This window comes from Myxocyprinus asiaticus, chromosome 13 (assembly GCF_019703515.2).
Source record: "Myxocyprinus asiaticus isolate MX2 ecotype Aquarium Trade chromosome 13, UBuf_Myxa_2, whole genome shotgun sequence".
NCBI lineage: Eukaryota > Metazoa > Chordata > Actinopteri > Cypriniformes > Catostomidae > Myxocyprinus > Myxocyprinus asiaticus.
Window position 1 is genome coordinate 10,415,184 of NC_059356.1, and position 19,806 is coordinate 10,434,989.

The 19,806-nt window shown below is 37.8% G+C and overlaps 1 protein-coding gene across 2 annotated transcripts in view; it reads left to right on the top strand.

Moving 5' to 3' along the window:
* Positions 1-1,341: 1,341 nt before the first annotated feature.
* Positions 1,342-19,806, top strand: part of LOC127450788 (extracellular serine/threonine protein kinase FAM20C-like) — a 124,821-nt gene continuing 106,356 nt past the window's right edge. For both annotated transcript variants that reach the window (XM_051715144.1, XM_051715143.1), the window contains exons 1-3: positions 1,342-2,410; positions 10,595-10,770; positions 17,123-17,201. In XM_051715144.1, coding sequence (XP_051571104.1) covers positions 1,857-2,410; positions 10,595-10,770; positions 17,123-17,201 — 809 coding nt within the window. In that variant the 5' untranslated portion in view covers positions 1,342-1,856. The remainder of the gene's footprint in view (positions 2,411-10,594; positions 10,771-17,122; positions 17,202-19,806) is intronic.

Here is a 19,806-nt window from a genome sequence, read left to right on the forward strand (position 1 = left end):
TCATTATGGGGTATTGTTTGTAGAATTTTGAGGAAAATAATGAATTTAATCCATTTTGGAATAAGGCTGTAACATAACAAAATGTGGAAAAAGTGAAGCGTTGTGAATACTTTCCGGATGCACTGTATATGCATGCATGATTAATCCAGATACAAGGACAAATATTGAGGTAAAAAGTACATTTCTCACTGAATTATTGCTAGATATGGTGCATTAATGCAGATTTGATGCTGATGGGTTTTGACTGAGAAGCAAATCTGTAATTAAAACAAATAATATAAATAAAAATAATTATTAAATAATTATTAAATGTTAAAAATAAAACAATTTGGCCAACATAAGATGACGTTTAGTCCAAACACATCCAAGCAGTGTGTGCATGCATACAGGAGAAAGAGATTTTGGCTTTTAATTTATTTTAGATGGCCAGATGTATATGTTTTATATTTTGGGGGATATATTTACCATTAAGAATTTATTTATTGAAAAGTTGTTATTTATATAGGCTACTTTATACTTTACTTGTTATGATTTCTATGCTGATAATTTCTCCACATTTTGTTTTTAGTCCCTGCTCTGTTTTAAACTTTAATTAACTTTGAGATTTTTTTTTTTTTTATCTACTTGTTTTGAGTTTGTAATCATTATTAAAGGGACAGCTCACCCAAAAATAAATAATTTACTGACCCTCATGCCATCTTAGATGTGTATTATTTTTTTCTCTCTTCAGTAGAACAGATTTGAAGAAAAATAGATAAATATCTCAGCTCAGTAGGTCCTTAAAATGCAAGTGGATGGTGATCAGAACTTTGAAGCTCCAAAAATCACAGACAGTCAGCATAAACCTCATCCATACGACTCCAGTGGTTAAATTTATGTTTATATTATGTAATTATGACACTTAATCCTTGGCTTTTTGTTATTCTAGTGTTCTACTCTTGAAATTTGCCATTGTGGCACTGCTAATATTGTTGACTCTTTAATGAAAAAATGCTTCTATTTTCCTCATTTGTATATTTCTCTGGATAAGATCAATTGTTAAATGAATAAATTCATGATAATAATAATTTCTGACCTGTGACTAAGAATTATATAATGTTTGTTCATCACTTATTTAGAGTGTTATAGTGTCACCAGTACAGTCAGCCCGATGCACATCTGCGCCCTCTGTCATCTCAGGAGGGAGCTGCACTTACATTCCAAGCCGAATATCTGTGAGTCGTTCACCGGCTCTCCCTGTATGTGGACTCAGCCAATCTGAATCCTGTGACGAGGAGAGGCAGGATCCCAATATTTAACACAGTGCACTGATGCATCTACACCTGTCACTGACTGCTCCTCATGAAGAACTACTAATGCACTTCATCTCTCCTCAAATACCGAAGCTATCCAGACATGGTACAGGACTTCTGATCCGAGATCCGTGCTGTTCTTCGGAGATCAAACGGCGATTTCTTCGTGCTTTGGCATTATTACCGGGACATTTTTTAGACGTGCGTTTTGCGCAAAAAGTGTGTGGAGCGATGGACGGGACAAATGCGCTTTATCGTGTATTGAACCTGTGAGGATGCGACAAGACATTTGATTTTGACCTAAATCGTCATTGTTAGTTAACTACTATATCAGCTATGATGAAAATAAATATTTCTTGATCCGTCTGGAAGATGTTTGCTCCTAACTGATCATGGGTCTCCCATTAAAAGGAGGATTACACTGGAAATGACAGTAGATTCCTCTAAGAAACAACAAATGCACCCCTGAATATCCATTATTATCGCCTATATCATATTGTGGCACTTCAAAAATAAAAAGAGCCACTTTTTAACGTGCTTTAGGGACTGTTTATCTTAATAAAGATGATCCTCTTCCGTAAATTTCGCGTGTTGATTTTAATGGTGTTTCTCGTCGCCTGCACCATGCACATCATGATAGACCTGTTACCCAAACTGGAGAAGCGCGCAGCTGGTCCGAGCTCCGGCGCGGCGGGAGCAGGAGGCGGCTGCTCGTGCGCTCACAGCCCGGGCGAGGAGCCGCGATCCTGGGCCAATCAGCGCGCCAGAGCCGCCGCCGCCGAACCGGGCTGGCCTAATAAACACTCTTTGAGATTACTGCAGGATTTCAGCAATGAGCCCAACTCCAATCTCAGCTCGCATTCACGTGAGAAGGTAACAGAGAAAGCTGAGTCTTTGAAGAGTGTGAAACAGCTCAAATTGGGTCCTGAGAAACGCGGTTTGATGAAGGACGCATTGAGCGGACAGAGGAGAGCTGTCCAGGGTCCCTCCAAACTGAAGGCGCTCTATGAGCATCCGCTCTATAAGACTAACCTCCCGCATCTCTCTGATGATGACAACTTATTCAGCCTCAACACTGATATCAGATTGTACCCCAAAGCTGCTGGAAACCAAGAATGGCAAGTACTGCATTTACATTTAAATAGGTAGTGTTGCATACAGAGGTGAAAAAGGCTCACAAGTCCCAATTATTATTATGTTTTTGATTATTATAATTTATTAGATATATTATATCAAGAAAAGCATGATTGCTCAGATTTCATCACAAAAGGAAAGTAAGTCTGGCAAGTGCAACTTTAAAACTGGACGAAATGCATGTGGTGGTTATATGTACATATTTAATAAGCTTTCAAAACCCAGTTGTTGGCATTGCAGGTTTAAAATATGACCTTTTCACACATCAGCCCCAGGGATCTGTTACAATTTGACTGCTATTATTTATTCTCTTATTTTGAGTAAGTGCTATGCATATGCTATTATGTAGATGTAAAAATAAGCTTTTAAATCCCAATTATATGCCCGGTTTGAAATATTAAATAGAGGTAATATATGGAAAAGATTGAAGAGGATTGCTCAGATTTTATCCCAAAGCAGCTGGACATCAAGAATAGCAAATACTAGGACAAAGCCGAACACATGTGGCTACATACAGATGTAAATATATGCTTTTAAACCCCAATTTGTTGCATTATTACAATATTATATAGAGATAATGTACAGAAAATAATTGAAAATGATTGCCCAGATTTTATCCCAAAGCAGCAGGAAACCAAGAATGGCAATTAAGGACATCTAAACTGTGACCAATACATAGTATTTAATGTAGAGGTTGAAATAAGCTTTTAAGTCCCAATTATTTTTTATTATCTTTATTAGAGATTAAATAAAGGAAAGCATGATTGCTTAGATTTCATCCAAATAGGAAAGTATGGCAAATACAGTAGATAAAACTCCAATTGTTTGCAGGACTGAGATTTTTCATCTACTTGTTTTTAATAAGTAATCATCATAATTAAGGCAAGTACTACTTTAATTTGGGCAAAGTATGTGCAGTTGCATATAGATGTAAAAATAAGCTTTTCAAACCCAGTTAAATGCATGCTTTACATATTATATAGAGAGTACATCTAGAAAAGATTAAAGATAATTGCTCAGATTTTACCCAAATCAGCAGGACACCAAGAATAGTCACCTTAAGATAAAGCTAAATATAAGCTTTTAAACCAATTTTTTTGGATTGCATGTTCAACATATTACATTCTCTCACATCATCTCCAGGGTCTATGTTATATTTTGAGACATTATATTAATTCCACTTGTTTTGAGTGTTTGTTAATCACAATAAAGTCAAATAATGGAAAATAAAAATGGCAAGTACTAAATTAAAACCAGTAAAAAGAAAAAAAAAATGGTTTGAAGGTACAGGTTAAATAAGGGGGAATGTTGGGGAAACACATACTGTAAGTACAGTAGCTTGGGTACTTTCCTTAATTCAGTTCTCTCATGTCAGCTCATACTGACTCATTGTGAGTGTTAAAAGCTTTTCTGTTTGCACTCATCTATGTTCCTCTAGTGTGATGTGTTGCTTTCCATAGAGCTGTCAGATGCATTAAGATGAGGGGTGTTTATTGGTGCCATGCCTTTTGTTTGTTCCTCTGTCCCTTCTATATGCTTTTGCATCCTCCAGGGATATCTCAGGGACAGCCTTTTAACCATGCCTGAATTAACTAAACATGCCTTTTAACCATGCCTGAGTGACCCAGACATTGCCAGATTGAACAAAACATGACTGCTTTGAGTCATAATGTTGCCACTTTTAACATCGTTTTGTTAAATCTGAGAACTGATGTGACAAACTTATAGTTAAAATTTCCTTTTCATATTTTAAAAGAGCACTTAATGTTGTAATAGACTGAGCTCATGTCTTCCGTGCAGTTGTGTTGTTGTGAGGTCATGGGCCTCAGGGAAATCCACTGCCATCAAAATATTTTCTGTGCTTGGCATCAGTGTAGTATTCAAACATGTTCGCATTCATTTAATGTTTGGAAATAATTACATCTCCTTCACAATCATCAAACAAAGGATGGAATTCAAAATGATCAGTTATGGGATTCTTTGGGGCCAGTTATTTCATACGTACATAAATAAATGAAAAGTAATAAAAAAACAAATCTGCTTTCCCTAGAGTCCTTAAACCCAATGAGACTTATATTTTAAGCTGATTATTTATATTTAAAGATAGTATCCAAATCTATTATGTACCGAGACCATCAGAGAGTAACACAGAATCTGTGCCGGCAGAACTTTTCAGAAAGCTGAACAAATTTTCGCAGAACTGGAAAACTCATAACTAATAAAGTTTTAATCACTATTTGCATGTTTGTTTGTTGGGTATTTTGGCTCATTTGATTGAACCCAATAAGACGAGTTACAATAATTAAAAAAATGTAACCTCATGATCTTCAAGATATATTAACTGTCTCTCAAGCTTCATCTTAAAAGTCACAGATAAATCATGTAATAAGTGGGATAATGTACAGTCTGCTCTGCATCAGGGTCCTGATCACCCTGTCTGGGTTTATTTTGCGATAACAAACAGCTAACTGTACATTATTCCTTACTAAGTTCAAATATTATAAAGGTATAAAAATGTATCCAATAAACAGTTCCACCTACAAAGTGTCATGGCTTTTTCTCATTTGAGTGACTCTTAGGGACGAAACATACTCTACGTAAGTATGTGAACGCAGACGCATCTTTCTAAGCGATCTCGATTTTACGCACCGTTTCATTCTGAAATGTGTCAGACCACAAATTATAACAAAACGCAACTATGCGTTGCATTATCAGCATTGCCGCAAGGGGCGCTAAGTTTAAGTTTTCTCTTTTAACTCAGCATTAAGTCATGCATTAACAAAAAATGAAACTGTAATATCTATAATGTCTTAGAGTCACCATTGTGTAGTTTGATAAAATACGAATGTGAACTGTGTTTAAAAATAAGTAATTAAATAATAATTGTATTTAGAAACCCAGTGAGCAAGCCGAAGGCGACTGTGGCAAGGAACACAAAACTCCATAAGATGTTGGTTAATGGAGAAAAATAACCTTGGGAGAAACCAGGCTCACTGTGGGGGCCAGTTCCCCTCTGGCTAACATCATGAATGTAATGCCAATATTACTTATGTATTGTGCAAGTCATGGTTTAATATTATTAAACTAAGTAAGTGTTAAGGGTCAGTGTTTAAACAAAGATTTTGTAAAAACTGTAAGATTAATGACTAATGTCTTTGAAGTTCATCCTGGATTAACTGCAGAAGTTCACATAGATGCATTGTCCTTTGTTAGTTGGCTGATGAAGACTTTTTGTTGGCAATGAATTGATAGTCTATGTATTCCATAAGAGTGTAGTCCATCATTAGACCGAGGTAATGCAGGCAGAGATCAGTTAGGTGCATCGCAGTTCAAGCGGCCGGTAATTTCGGTGAGGTCTATCCTAAATCCAAGGTTCAGACAATGGCATATGATGTATCCCATGTTTTATGGTTGGAGTTGGCATCAGTTCATCCTCTGTAGTCTATCGTAATAGACTAAAGTGATGTTTGGCTGACACCGGCTGCATTTATTCGTCATCACTCAGAGACATGTAGCAGTGGAGCCCAACACGAAGCAGGAAGGGAGCTGGATCCATCCGGTTCTTTTGACCTCAGGATAGGAGTCCCGAGGCTGAGACAGGGATACATTTACATTTATGCATTCGGCAGACACTTTTATCCAAAGCGACTTACAGTGCACTTATTACAGGGACAATCCCCCTGGAGCAACCTGGAGTTAAGTGCCTTGCTCAAGGACACAATGATGATGGCTGTGGGGATTGAACCAGCAACCTTCTGATTACCAGTTATGTGCTTTAGCCCACTACGCCACCACCACTACAAATAGATACAAATAGGATACAAAAAGAACAATATTAGCATAGATGCCATTAGTTATAGATCATGATCAATGTTTCTGGTTTCTGGTTCCGGCAGACCTAACTAAAGCATCCTAATTGTGAGTTGACTCACCTAATTGTGAGTTGAAGGATAAATTAGGTGTATGCCTGGCTAAATAGATGAGTCTTTAGTCTTGACTTAAACTGAGTGAGTGTGTCTGCGTCCCAAACAGTGTTTGGGAGACTGTTTCATAGTTTAGGAGCCAAATATGAAAATGATCTACCTCCTTTTGTGGATTTTGATATTCTAGGAACTATTAACAGGCCAGAATTTTGTGGTCATAATGAACATGATGGATTATAGTGTGGTAGAAGGTCATTTAAGTACTGCGGAGCTAGACCACTCAAAGCTTTGTATGTAGTTAACAGAATTTAAAAATTAATATGAAATTTAACAGGTAGTCAATGTAACGATGATAAAATGGAGCTAATATGATCATATTTCTTGGTTCTAGTCAGTACTCTGGCTGCTGCATTTTGAACCAATTGAAGTTTATTTACTGATCTTGTGGACATCCTCACAGTAATGCATTACAATAATCTAGTCTTGAGGTCATGAACGCATTAATTCGTTTTTCAGCGTCAGCAACAGACAGCATTTGTCTTAATTTAGCAATATTTCTTAGGTGGAAGAATGCTGTTCTACAAACATTGGTAATTTGATTTTCAAAGGACAGATTGGTATCAAATAAAACACTATAACACTAAGTTCTTCGCTGTTGAAGACAATGCAACAGTACATCCATCAAGAGTCAAATTATATTTTAGTGGCTTGTTTTTAGAGGTTTTTGGTCCAATAATTATTACCTCTGTTTTGTCGGAATTGAGTACAAGGGCATTTCTGGCCATCCAATCTTTGATTTCATTGATACATTCTGCTAATTTGGAGAATTGTGAAATTTCGTCAGGTTTTGAAGAAATATAAAGTTGGGTATCATCAGCATAACAGTGGAAACGTATTCCACGATTCCTGATAATATCTCCCAGGGGAAGCATATACAAGGAGAAAAGCAGAGGCCCTAAAACTGATCCCTGTGGCACTCCATACTTAACTTTTGTTTGGTTTGACAATTCCTAATTTACATAGACAAAGTGGTAGCGGTCTGCTAAATAGGACCTAAACCATGCTAATGCAACTACACAAATGCCAACATAATTCTCTAGCCTATTCAAGAGAATGTCGTGATCTATCATGTTCAAGGCAGCACTAAGATCTAAAAGCACTAGAAGTGAAATGCAGCTGCGATCAGATTATAAGAGCAAGTAATTTTTAACTCTGATAAGTGCAGTCTCTGTACTGTGATGGGGCCTAAATCCTGACTGAAATTGTTCATATATACTATTTCTCTGTAGGAATGAACATAGTTGGGAGGACACTGCCTTTTCTAGCATTTTGGACATAAACGGGAGATTTAAAATCGGTCTATAATTAGCCATTTCTCCAAGTTGTGGCTTCTTAATAAGCGGTTTGATTACTGCCATTTTAAAGTTTCTTGGGACATGTCCTAAGGATAGCAAGGAGTTAAACCTCTGGGGTCTGAGGGTGTTTTGGGCCCTGGAGAAGTTTTGACATGCCTTGACATTTGTGCTTTTTTCAGTTGCTTAAAAACATATTAATGGCTAAAGTCTGATAACACTGTATTCAGCACAAACTGGGAAACAATAATATGCGAACAACATGTATGTACATGTTTGTATTTTTGAGAAAATAACGTTTATGCGTGGTTTTTGAAAAAACAAAAATTTTAAGTCACTGAAATAAGGCCATATAACAAATACTAAACATTTGTTCATAAGAGTTTTGAGAACTGGATCTTGTAGCCTAGAGTTTTTGCTACAAAATGATGTGAGGCCATATGCGAGGAGGCGTGGATGATCATGAATATTAATGCGATTCACACCTGAGGCGACAAAGACTCCTCCCTTGAGAGAGAATTAATGTGAGGAGACTTAATGATTGAATGTATTGTTTGTAGCTTATTCACAAAAACAAGTTTAAGTTAAAAGAAGTAATCTGACTATACATTTTATTTACATAAAGACTTTACTTAAAACATTTGGACCTACATTACCATTTAAAAGTTTTAGATCTGTAAGATTTTTTAAAGTTTTTAAAAGAAGTCTCTTCTGCTCACCAAGGCTGCATTTATTTGATCCAAAATACAGCAAAAACTGTGATATTATGAAATATTTTTACAATTTAAAATAACTTTTCTATTTGAATATATTGTAAAATGCAATTTATTCCTGTGAACAAAACTGAATTTTCAGCATCATTACTGCAGTCTTCAGTGTCACATGATCCTTCAGAAATCATTCTAATATGCTGATTTTCTAATATGGGCATATTTACAGCACATTTTTCACATTTACACCCGAACAGATATTTGCAAGCACAAGCTTCGTTGATGATAATGAGGCAGCATAAACACAAGTTAAAATATAATCTAAACATTCATATTATTTTTATATCATATGACATATCATATTTATATCATACAGCATACAATTTAAATACCTGCTTTAGCTGAAACAACATTTAAATGTAACTAAAACTTGCCTATTAGGAGTTATACTCTGAATACTGGCTGGCAAGTCTGGAAATAGTCCAACTAGTAAAATATGTACATTTTTATATAAAATAGCATGTCAACTAATACTGTATGTAAGTAAAACTAAATGACTTACTCATCTGAAATTGTATCTGGCTGGATCAAGTCGCTCTTCAAAATGCAAACGTTCATCGTCAGATTTCTGCTCTTCTTCTGAGGAAAATGTGAACTCTTCCTCACTATCCAGGAGCTTCCTCACCTGTAGTGTGCCATCTTCCAAACGCGCAGAAAAGTGAATGAACTTGATGTTTTTTAAGGTACTGTTGGGGACGTTTACCATTTGCATTGATCGCCTCAGCACATTACCATATGAATAGCGCGCTCTGCTGGTGGGTGTGATCACATTAGTGATAATTAGCTGAGCCAGGAGAAACTGTACATCGCTTTGTTTCATACAGATTACATTGCAGGAGAATATTTGTTTTAAATTTGAATTGTTTTATTTAAAAGTAGACATTTTAAGCTTTCTTTAGACTTATGTTTCATGTTTGTCTGATAAGTGAGTTTCAGTTCATTTTTGTGACGTGTTTCAGAAAGATGCTCGCGGAGACAGAAACGGCTGAAAGCGCACCCTGTTTATTTTCTTTATTTTACAAAAGCACAAGGTTTTGTTGATATTGTGAGTGTACACAAATAAAAGTAGACCCTTTATAGTCTCTAATGATGTCTTACACTTATATGTATGCCCAAAAATGGTGGAGTATTTTGAATTGTTTCAAAAACAATTGTGCTCCATAGACTGTGTATAGTGTATAGACTGTGTATAGTAACTTAACTGAATAATAACACATACAGTTTACTGGCACAGATGTTTGAAGGAAACTCTAACACCCCCTTGAGTACCGAGGTCAGAACCCTTCTGTGGTGAGCAGGGTGGGGCCGAGCGGCGTCTGGGCAGAGCGAGGCCAGAAGATAAGTGGTGAATGAGGTCCACCTGTGTGCCACACCGGTCTCACGTTCCAGTGAGGGGCGGCGGGAGTATTTAAGGAGAGCAGACAGTGGCAGATGGGAGAGAGAGACGCACAAAGCTGTCTGTGTGTGTGTCTGCTTGTCAGTGTAGTGGATGCTGAAAAGCAAATCATTTTGTGTACTGCTGAAATGCGGTGTCTTATTGTGTGCGACTGAAAAGTGCAACAATATATGTCTACGTGTTTTGTCAAGCCGGCCCCAGCTTCCTCTTTTCCCTAATTGTTACACCTTCTAATAGGGGAGTCTACAAGCTGAGCATAAAATAACATAATGCGGCGGTCCCATAGACATCCTATGTTGGTACACTTGACGATTTTGCGACAGGTAGGTGTCAGTTTACGGCTCTCCCCATTCATTTGTATGGTATACGCAAACAGTGACTTACTGTCGTAACAAGCTAGTGACCGTAACACTCTCTCCTATGATAGAACCGCAGAGGTTGTTATCTCAGTAGTTAAAAGAATCTCTGCTGAGGTTTGTTCCCGCCACTGTAACACAAGAATACACGTTAAGCATATTCAACCATACCACGCAGTGGCTATGCGGTGGCCAAGCACTCATGTACCTGTGTAAAGTATGTTTTGGCCTTTACTGTTATTACACTAATCCTACTAGTGTAAATATGCTAAAAGATACCCAGTTCCCCCTCTGTTATGTGGTTTCCTGTTGTCAGGCAGTATGCAATCTGAACACTCTGACTAATGTCCTCCACCGTCCTTTACCGACAGGCATAATGAGGGTAATGAGGAGGAGTACAGTCCGACGGGAGAGGCTACAACTGAGTCATATCCCAACTGGCTCCGTTTCCACATTGGGATTAACCGGTATGAGCTCTACTCCAGACACAATCTCGTCATAGAGGCCCTGCTAAAGGACCTGGTCTCCCAGAGGATCACAAGTGTAGGTGAGTCCGACTCATGCCACTGTAAGGGGGAGAAGACCTGCTGATGTTTTATGTCATAGTCCATCTGAACCGGGAATGCTTTAGGCCATTAGTGTTGCTAGACCTAATTGTGTCTGTATCTCATCTTAAAATCTACAATTAACCCTAAAATGCAAATGTGATTTAACCTCATTAGAATGCATACATACAGTATATATGTATACTGTATGTATACTGTATGTTTACTATGGTATTCAATACAATTAAACTGCTATTACACTAGTGATACATTACATTGATTGTTTTCATTTTCCATTTCTAAGATTGTTGTTTTACAAGTGTAAAACTTACTTATTAGTCAGAAACAAGTAAATTTTAATGGTATAAAATTAAGTAAAATCTGCTTAACTGATATGACATAATATTAACTAAAGTGATTCAAGTAAATTTACCTTAACATTTTAGTCAATACAGTAACATTTACTTACAAATCTGATGTACATGGTACTTAATAAACTAAGTTCAACTTTAATGAACATTTTATTATAACATTTCACATTTTGAACTTGAAACATATGTGTAAACATGTATCACTTGACACACGGAAGCCTCCCACAGGGATGCTTAATGCAATGCTATGCAGTCAGTTAGACAGCATCACCTTGCATTACTGGCAATTGGAACAAGATACAGAGCTATGCACAGGGGCATAGATTCCAGGGGGGAACCCAACCCCCCCCCCCCATAATCAAAACAAGCAAGTATTTATACCATGATCAATGTAAACGTAAATTCTTCACACTGTAAAAACCCGCTGTAGCTCGATTGTGACTGTGCACATAAATGTACTGACTGATGAGTCGACTAGTCGTTCAGGCAACTGTCCAACTATTCGAGTATGTACTATTTGAAATATGTAGTTTCTCGACTTTCAACCAAACGTTCTCCATTCCAGTGAAATCACAATGGAAAAAGTGCATATAAATGTGCCACTGTTATTTATATGCATCTACTGATGCTATTTTGATACAATTTTGATCAGTCTATCTAAAATATTGTCAGATTTAAACTCACAACCTCTCGCTCTTAAAGCATGAAATATTCATTTGAGCCACAACAACTCATATTCAGGTAAGTGGCTGAGCCCCCCTAAAGTTGAAATCCAAGAATCAACATGCTCTAGGCCTTGAGCTATCATCCTAAAAGCAATTTTTCCAAGTGGTTTAGAGCCATTATGGGTATGGCACGAGCCAACTAGGTCAACGGTGTGCAAGTGTAATAGCGGTTGAATAACAATGATTTTTCAAAGCTGGAGGGGCTTTAGTGAATGCATGTGCAATTAACTCCATTGAGAGGACAAGGAAACCTGAATTATTAATGAAAATTGGGGAATATTTAGCAGTGCTTGCTTTTGCACGGACAAGTCTTCAGAAAAGGAAAATGTCTTGTTGGAATTCAGAAGCTTGTGTGGTGTACAGAACGATCCACATAGACATGTTTATGTGAGTGCAATGCGTCATCATGTATCAATCCTAAAGTAGAAAACAAAATAGAAAAAACAAGCCATTTCCACCTTTCTGTTTATTCCTTTTTAAATAGAAGATGAAATGGTCAACGGAAAATTTGTTTGTATCTGCTAATTCTTTTCATCAGTGTTAAAACCAATAAAGTAGAAACCACATTTTTTGTTTTTCATTTTTGTGTTAAAAAAAGAAAAAGGAATGGACGCAAAAGTGCATGGACCCAACTCGTTGTTTGTTTTTTAATATTGGTTTTGTAAATGATTAATGAAATAACAAATCTTTTTTCTTTTTTCCAATTTTTCCAAAATGATACATGGATTTTACAGATTCTATATTGTTTATTTCCTGCATATTTGCATTGAGTTTTTGTGCGTGGCATGAGTAAAAGAGCAGTGCACCGGTGTTTGCCAGTTGATTAACTCCACCAACGCAATGGATTGTGCAGCAGCAGCAGCAATGCTGGAAAAATAACAAAAAGCTCTTCACTCATTGGTCAGTACGTTTTCATCGCATTCCGAATAAATGTAAAAAAAAAAATCAGACTGCTCTCCGTAAAAAAAATAAAAAAAATAAATAATAAAAAAAATTCAACAAAAAGATTGTTGGTAGATGATTTGTCAGACCCGGTTTGAATATCACCATGATAATCCATTGTTCCTATTCAAAAGTTTGTTTGAAATGAACATTCACACCAAAATTCCAGTCTTACGGTGAATAGGCCTTCACTCCCAAAAGTGAGTGCTACTCATTCCGAGTGAATTCCCTTAAAAGCCTCCGGCTCCAAAAACTGCCACTTATACAGTAAGCCAAAAGTATTATTTAACATGGCATGTTCTGCTTGGCTACATTGGGTTACACCATCTAAAGTATTTTTTAAGGGTCTCAGAAGGTAGAAAAAGCTAGGCAACAGTCGCACATATTCACTTTTTACAGTGGTTCAATGCAGTCTCTGAAGCAAAAAGCATCTTGTCAGAGGAGGATTTAGTCATTTTAGGATTAATGAAGTAATGTAGTGTTTTGCTGGAAACATTTAACAGAAACAGGTGATTTTATATAAACAGAACGGTCCTCTGGGGACTGAGGTAAATCATAAGATGTGCTGTTAAACAGTACTTGTTTGTACTTTTGTAGACCTGGATATGCAAGATAATAAATGAAGAGCTGTGTGGCATAATGACTTCCATTTGACACATCTCTGCTTAAATAATGAGTTCAATAAGACTTTACTGCTGCATAATTGCACAGGTGCCCTCAAGGGAAATGTGTGACAGAATTTTAGGATTATTCTACATATAGCCGTGTAACACAGTTCAATGGAAAGGAAGAGGCGAGAACCGGCTTAACAATATAAATAATAGTTTAATAATAAACAACCAAAAAGACAGCTGTCCGTAACTCTCTCTCTCTGTCACACTGCCATCTCCAGTTGGGCTTATCCCTCTTGGGATTAATGAGCCTAATTAGGGGCCTGGTGTGTGGACCCGGCCCCGCCCTCCACCCTGCCACATTCCTCCCTTGTTCTCTCAGGCATGACGTACATCCCCCCCCCCCCCACCCCCTTTCCCTGGGGGGGGGCGTGCCCTTCCGGCCCCATCTGCCGGCAGGTCATCCCCGTCTTAAAAAATTATTTACTCGCCGGTTCTCTGATACGCCGTAGCCTGGTCCTCGGCCACTCCTCCACCCTCTAGTGGACGACAGCCGTGCCTCCCCGGGCGGATCGGAGGCAGTCCTCCGGCCCCTGGCGGACGGAATGCCCCGCCACGTTTTCGGTGGACGGAAGGGGTCTCCCCCGCCCCTGGCAGCGGTATTTCTGCTCCAGGTGGTCGACCAGGAGCCCCTCCTCGCTTGCGGTCAGCGGTCTCAGACCCCGCCGCGTTTCAGCGGCTGGTAGGGGTCTCCTCCACCCCTGGCAGCGGCCCTGACCGCTCCAGGCGGTCGGTTAGGAGCCCCTCCTTCCCTCGCCGGTCGGCGGCCGTTCCTCTGCTCTCAGGCATCCGGGCTCCTCCGTTCCCTGGCGGATGGCCGCGGCTGCTCCGTTGGGGTGGATGGTAGTGCCGTGGACTCTACTACGGCGCATCCCTCCTCCTTCCCTGATTTTGGCACCAGTGTAACACATTCGATGGAAAGGAGGTTTATTTAATAATAAACGTAACCAAAAAGACACAAACATAAACAGGTGTCAGACAGCTGTCTGTAACTCTCTCTCTGTTGCATTGCCGTCTCCGGTCGGCCTTATCCCTCTCGGGCTTAATGAGCCTAATTAGCGGCCGGGTGTGTGGAATCACGACCCGGCCCCGCCCTCCGCCCCGCCACAAGCTACATCAGCCTTCTTTCCTGTCCAATCTCATTAATCAGCCTGCCAAAATATGAAAATATTTTCTACTGATCTATGGTCAGTTGCGTGATTTCATAGTTTTAGGAAATTCAGAATTGGACTGTCTGGATTTGACACATACAATGAAAATATGAGGCATGCAAAGACACAGTCAGCTGTGAAAGCCCTGAGAAACAGGCTCGAACAGTAGACAGTAATGATTTTTGGAGGATACTTCGGTTGGTTGTAAACATACAGTCATTTAATGTTTTGTTGTGGTGAAGTAAAGCTGCTAAAGGAAATTACAAGTTAAGCTTTATCTATTGCATCTGCGTCTGTAGAATGATGTTGATTACCACTGAAAATAATTTCAATTTGCCCCTCAGCTAGTAAATACAAATAAAAAATGCATTTACAGTAGGGCACTTGCAATGAAAGTCTATGTGGCAATTTGTTTTTAAAACTAACCTTGCCTGTGCAAAATGATGTCCAGTATTTCATCTTCTGTCATTACCATGCTTGTAAACATGGTACGTTTTGTGCAATATGTGCAAGGATACAAGAAAGGAACTTAAGGTCACTTTGTGCAAAGTGCTATTTATATGGAGCAAACACCACCTACAGGAATAGAGTGCAACAAAGTAAAAATCCCTTTCATTTTCTCCATAGGATAATTGATTTTTAACGATAACTTATAAACCTTTAAAGGCAGACCTATTGTGAGCACGAGAAAGATCAATAAGAGAATCTTCCGACACTATCAAACTAATTTATATTTGTATATATATGTAAATATTTTGCAACACACTTAAAATATGTTGTTTCTATACTTATAATCAGCAACTTCAAATCAATAGTTTTATGTTTTTGTAATAGTTTTTAAATCAAAACGAAGTCATTCGCAATGCTTAATGGGATTGTAGTTCATTCGCTCATGAAAGACTCTTAAGTACACAGTCTTGTACCTTTGTCTTTTTGTCTGATTTTAAAATCATTTGTTTGCTTCAAATCAAAGTTTGTAATGTTGTGATTCACCTCTGAGCTGGTTGGTTTGGATCATGACAAAATCCCTATTAAAAAAAAATAGACTAGGAAAAATGCTTCCTGAACCAACACAGTTGAAAAAATGGGCGGGTACTGTTGTGTTTATTACACTGGTAAACACATAACCAGAAATGATTCTGAATTATTCTGTGATCAAAGTATTCCTTCAAAATACCCTTAGATCTTCATACTGCAGTCTCTCCACTGATGTACATTGTAAACCCATCACTGATGCTACAACTTTGACACTGCGACTCTCATAAACAGCAGATTGCTTATATAGTCATGGAATTCTGCACTTATTTATGAGTTGAGACTTGCTCACTGTCTGACGAAAGGCAATTGGAAAATACCACTTCTGTTTAACAGACTACAAAACAACACAGTTAACACATGCTTGTGTGAATTAGAGCCAAAGGTATTTAGCACAAATGCTGGAAAAATAATGTTATTGTGAGGGTGGATGGATGGGTGGCTGTGTGTCTGTATTATATTGTTTTTAGAGCGGGGTGATATAACAAAAAATAAAATAAAATAACAAAAAAAAATTATATTGCAATATTTGTTTTGATGGTATTAAATACATATCTCTATTTATATCTATGTATTTGCTCTGAAATGACTGAAAGGGTGAGGGAGGTCCCATCATTTTAACCAAGCAGTCATTGTTGCCAAATTGATTCAAAATGTTTAAAGGTGTACTCAGTATGTCGAAGTGGCTTACATTGGCTTACAGTGACACCTAGTGGCCTGGATGCTGTATCATTCAAACACAGTAGTTTTCAGTTACCAATGCCACTGTAGAAATTCACTATGCACAGTAGACAGGATTAATTTAATCCATGAATGAAAGTGTCCAATAACAAAACGGTTACTGAGATTAAGCGAGTTGTATTCAGCTGGTCGTGTGATGCTAGCATGGCTGCCCCCATGAGGTGCCCCTGCCCTATGTAGAATAAAAGAGCTTTTATAAGGTTACTGATTTGTCTGAACTCTTCATCTCATGTGAGTGGTCATGATTTTATACATACAGTATGTTCCAAAATTACTATTCATTTCTTTAAGAGTAAAACTTTTTAAATGATGAAAAAATGAAGAGTGCACCTTTGGCTTTAATACATTAAAATGCGTTCTTCTGTGAACATTATTGAGTGATTGTGTGAATGAATTGTTGAATCAGTTATGAATCGATTCTTTGAAATGGACAGTGTGAACTGATTCTTAGAAATGAACTGAACTTACCTACTTTATCACAGTTTTTGCTGGTGAAGTTTAAAACATCTTTATCTAAACGCTCTCTCGCTTGTAAGTAGCGAGACAAGGATTGCGAATCTAATCTAATAAAACAGTCTTAATTAAACTTAATGGCCAAATATAAAGTGCATTAAAATCACTGGAATATTCACAATCATTGCGATATCATCCAGTCCTATTAGTTTTTATAAAGTTGCTGTCAATAATAAGCATTGCAATAATTCTGTTTCCTTCACAGCTATGAAGTCAGGTGGCACTCAGCTGAAGCTTATCATGACATTTCAGAACTACGGACAAGCCCTGTTCAAGCCTATGAAGTAAGTGATACTGTCGGCTTTCATTTGTCATGAACACAATATGTGTCTGATGGGTAACCAGTTTATCAGAATGTTCCCTGCATACTTCCATGCTAGTTTACTTTGAAGGTGTGGACTAAGTCTTCTGTGTTTCAACACAAGCAACATGTGTTACAGCTGTTGGAAGATTTGTGGTGAATAAATCTAGACTGTTTGTCTTCACATGTGGAATAAGTTAAGATCTTAGTATACTGTATATATAGTATTACATTGGGAAATGTTGTTCTATCACAAGCAGGTTTATGTTATTACTAACTGTTCTAGCTGGGTGGTCATGGAAATAAAGTCCCATTTTGTTGGTCAGAAGTGTTGGGCTGACAATAACAGTAAATACAGGGAAAACAAATTAAAAGTGCAATAAATGTCCCAGATTACCCTCTGTCACACTATGTTTTGCTATTTGGCCTATTTTATTTTAGTAGGAAACTGGCCTCTCAGGATGCTGAGGCTTCTTGTTTTTGTTTTTATTTATTTGTCTATTAATTTATTTTGCCACTTTTAATTTAGTAGAAAACTGGTCACTAATGTCGAGACTTTTGCTTTTTGTCACTTTTATTTTTGTAGGACACTGGACACTAAGATGTTGAGACATGCTTTATGCTTTTTTTTTTTTTCTTTTTTTTTTAAGTAGAATTCTGACTTTTAAGATGCCAAGACTTTTGCTTTTCCCTCTTGTATATTAGTAGGAAACTGGCCTCTAAAATGTCAAAAGTTTTGCTTGTGGTCACTTTTTTATTTTTTTATTAGAAAGCTGGCCTCTAAGACATTGAAACATTTGCATTTTTGCTACTTTAATTTAGTAGGAAACTTGCTTTTAAGATGTTGGGGCTTTTTCTTATTGCCATGTCTATTTTAGTAGAAAACTGGCCTCTAAGACAACATGATCACACCCAGAGGTTAAATTGAGGCAGAACGATCTGGAACAGTATTGAAAAAATAAATGAATAAATAAATAAAAATACTGCCATTTTTTTGTTCATCACTTTATTCAGTTTTCTGCAGGCAGGCTCCAGTTTGGTTCTTTTAATGCACTCCGCACACCTTTGAAGTTCTTTTAAAGTTAATTTCATGACCATTATGCTTCCATCTAGTCCGTCTACCAGCATTATTTAAAGCGTTTTGGTGTTAGGTAATCCCTGATCACAGAGGAAGTCGGCATGTTGTTTCCGAAACTTCCAGTACCCTAGGATCAGCCATATTATGCAGACTCGCCTACACGTGCCACCTCCTACCAGACATCTTTGCATCGCTTCAAATTTGGTTACCTTCCCTTGTGGCATGATTGGAAGCACATTCCATCAGCAGGGTGGGAGACCAGGATTCGGAGGTTGCATTTTTCCCGTCTAACATAAAATTTTTACTCCACTGATGGTTACGCCTGTTTTACACTGCACACCGAAGAAGGACAGAAGCAGTGCATATTTTTTCACCGTTCATGTTAACAAATGAGTGTATTTACATCGGAAGCAGAATTTCAGTGCAGCAGAAGCAGCAGTGCATCGGGAGTATCGGCTTCGAGTCTATTTTTGCTGCACTGCTCGTGCTGAATAAAAGTGCCAGCGCACTGTTGATGGACATCATGAAGATTAGTTGACACGAAAAAACAGATATTGCACAGAATAAGCATGTATTTGTAATCTAGTGTATTTTTGTATTAATAACAGCTCATAGGAAAACAAAATAAAATAATAAAACAGTTTAAATGACACAAAAAAGGTAATTATTTTAATGATTTAGCTTAAGCAGACATAGGGTTTATCATTTAAAACTACAGTATATTACAAGTCATAGCCTTAAACAAACAAAATAAAACTACCCTATTATATACTATTAAATAGAGAGCAGGTCTAAAGGGTTAACAGCAATACACATACACAGCCGAGTGCTAACAGCTGAGGTAAACAAATGCACGTGACAACATGTGTGGTCGGTAAATTCAAAACAAACCTCAGTCTTGTGTAGAATGACACTTGTATTGAAGTGCTCTATTACTCTCAACTTTTTTACAGTATAAGGATTAATTAACAAAGGAAAAAATGTGGGATGCTGTACCTGGCTGCTGGTGAAGATGGTGAGTTAGCATATTGGAAGTGTGTCCTTTTAATGAGAAAAGTACTCAACACTTAAAAATTTTGGCTGTTGTTTGAACAAAGAGATAGCACTATTCAATGGTTGTGCATAATTATTTATGACTATGTTATTAAGATATATTATTAAGTGTGATCAAGCCAAACCGAGTGATCAAATGGTCTTCTCTTGTGCAAAACAACGTTCAGGCTCATCATCCTCCCCCTTCCACTAAATAATGATGTTTAAAAATTAGCAGAGCACATTGTGTTGGCTGTCTGGTTTAAAAGCACACGCATTGTTTGCTGTGACGCACGACTGTCATGGTGCACTGCTTCGGTTTGGCTCACGTACTGTTTCGGCGTGCAGTGTAAAACAGGCATTAGGTTTAGGTTTGAGGTTTTGTTTGGGGGGTACAGTTTAAAAAACATGCATTTGTCTTAACTTGTTTCACAGCTCGCTTTTGGCGCCCCTCTGTGGACATTTTACAGGGCCCATA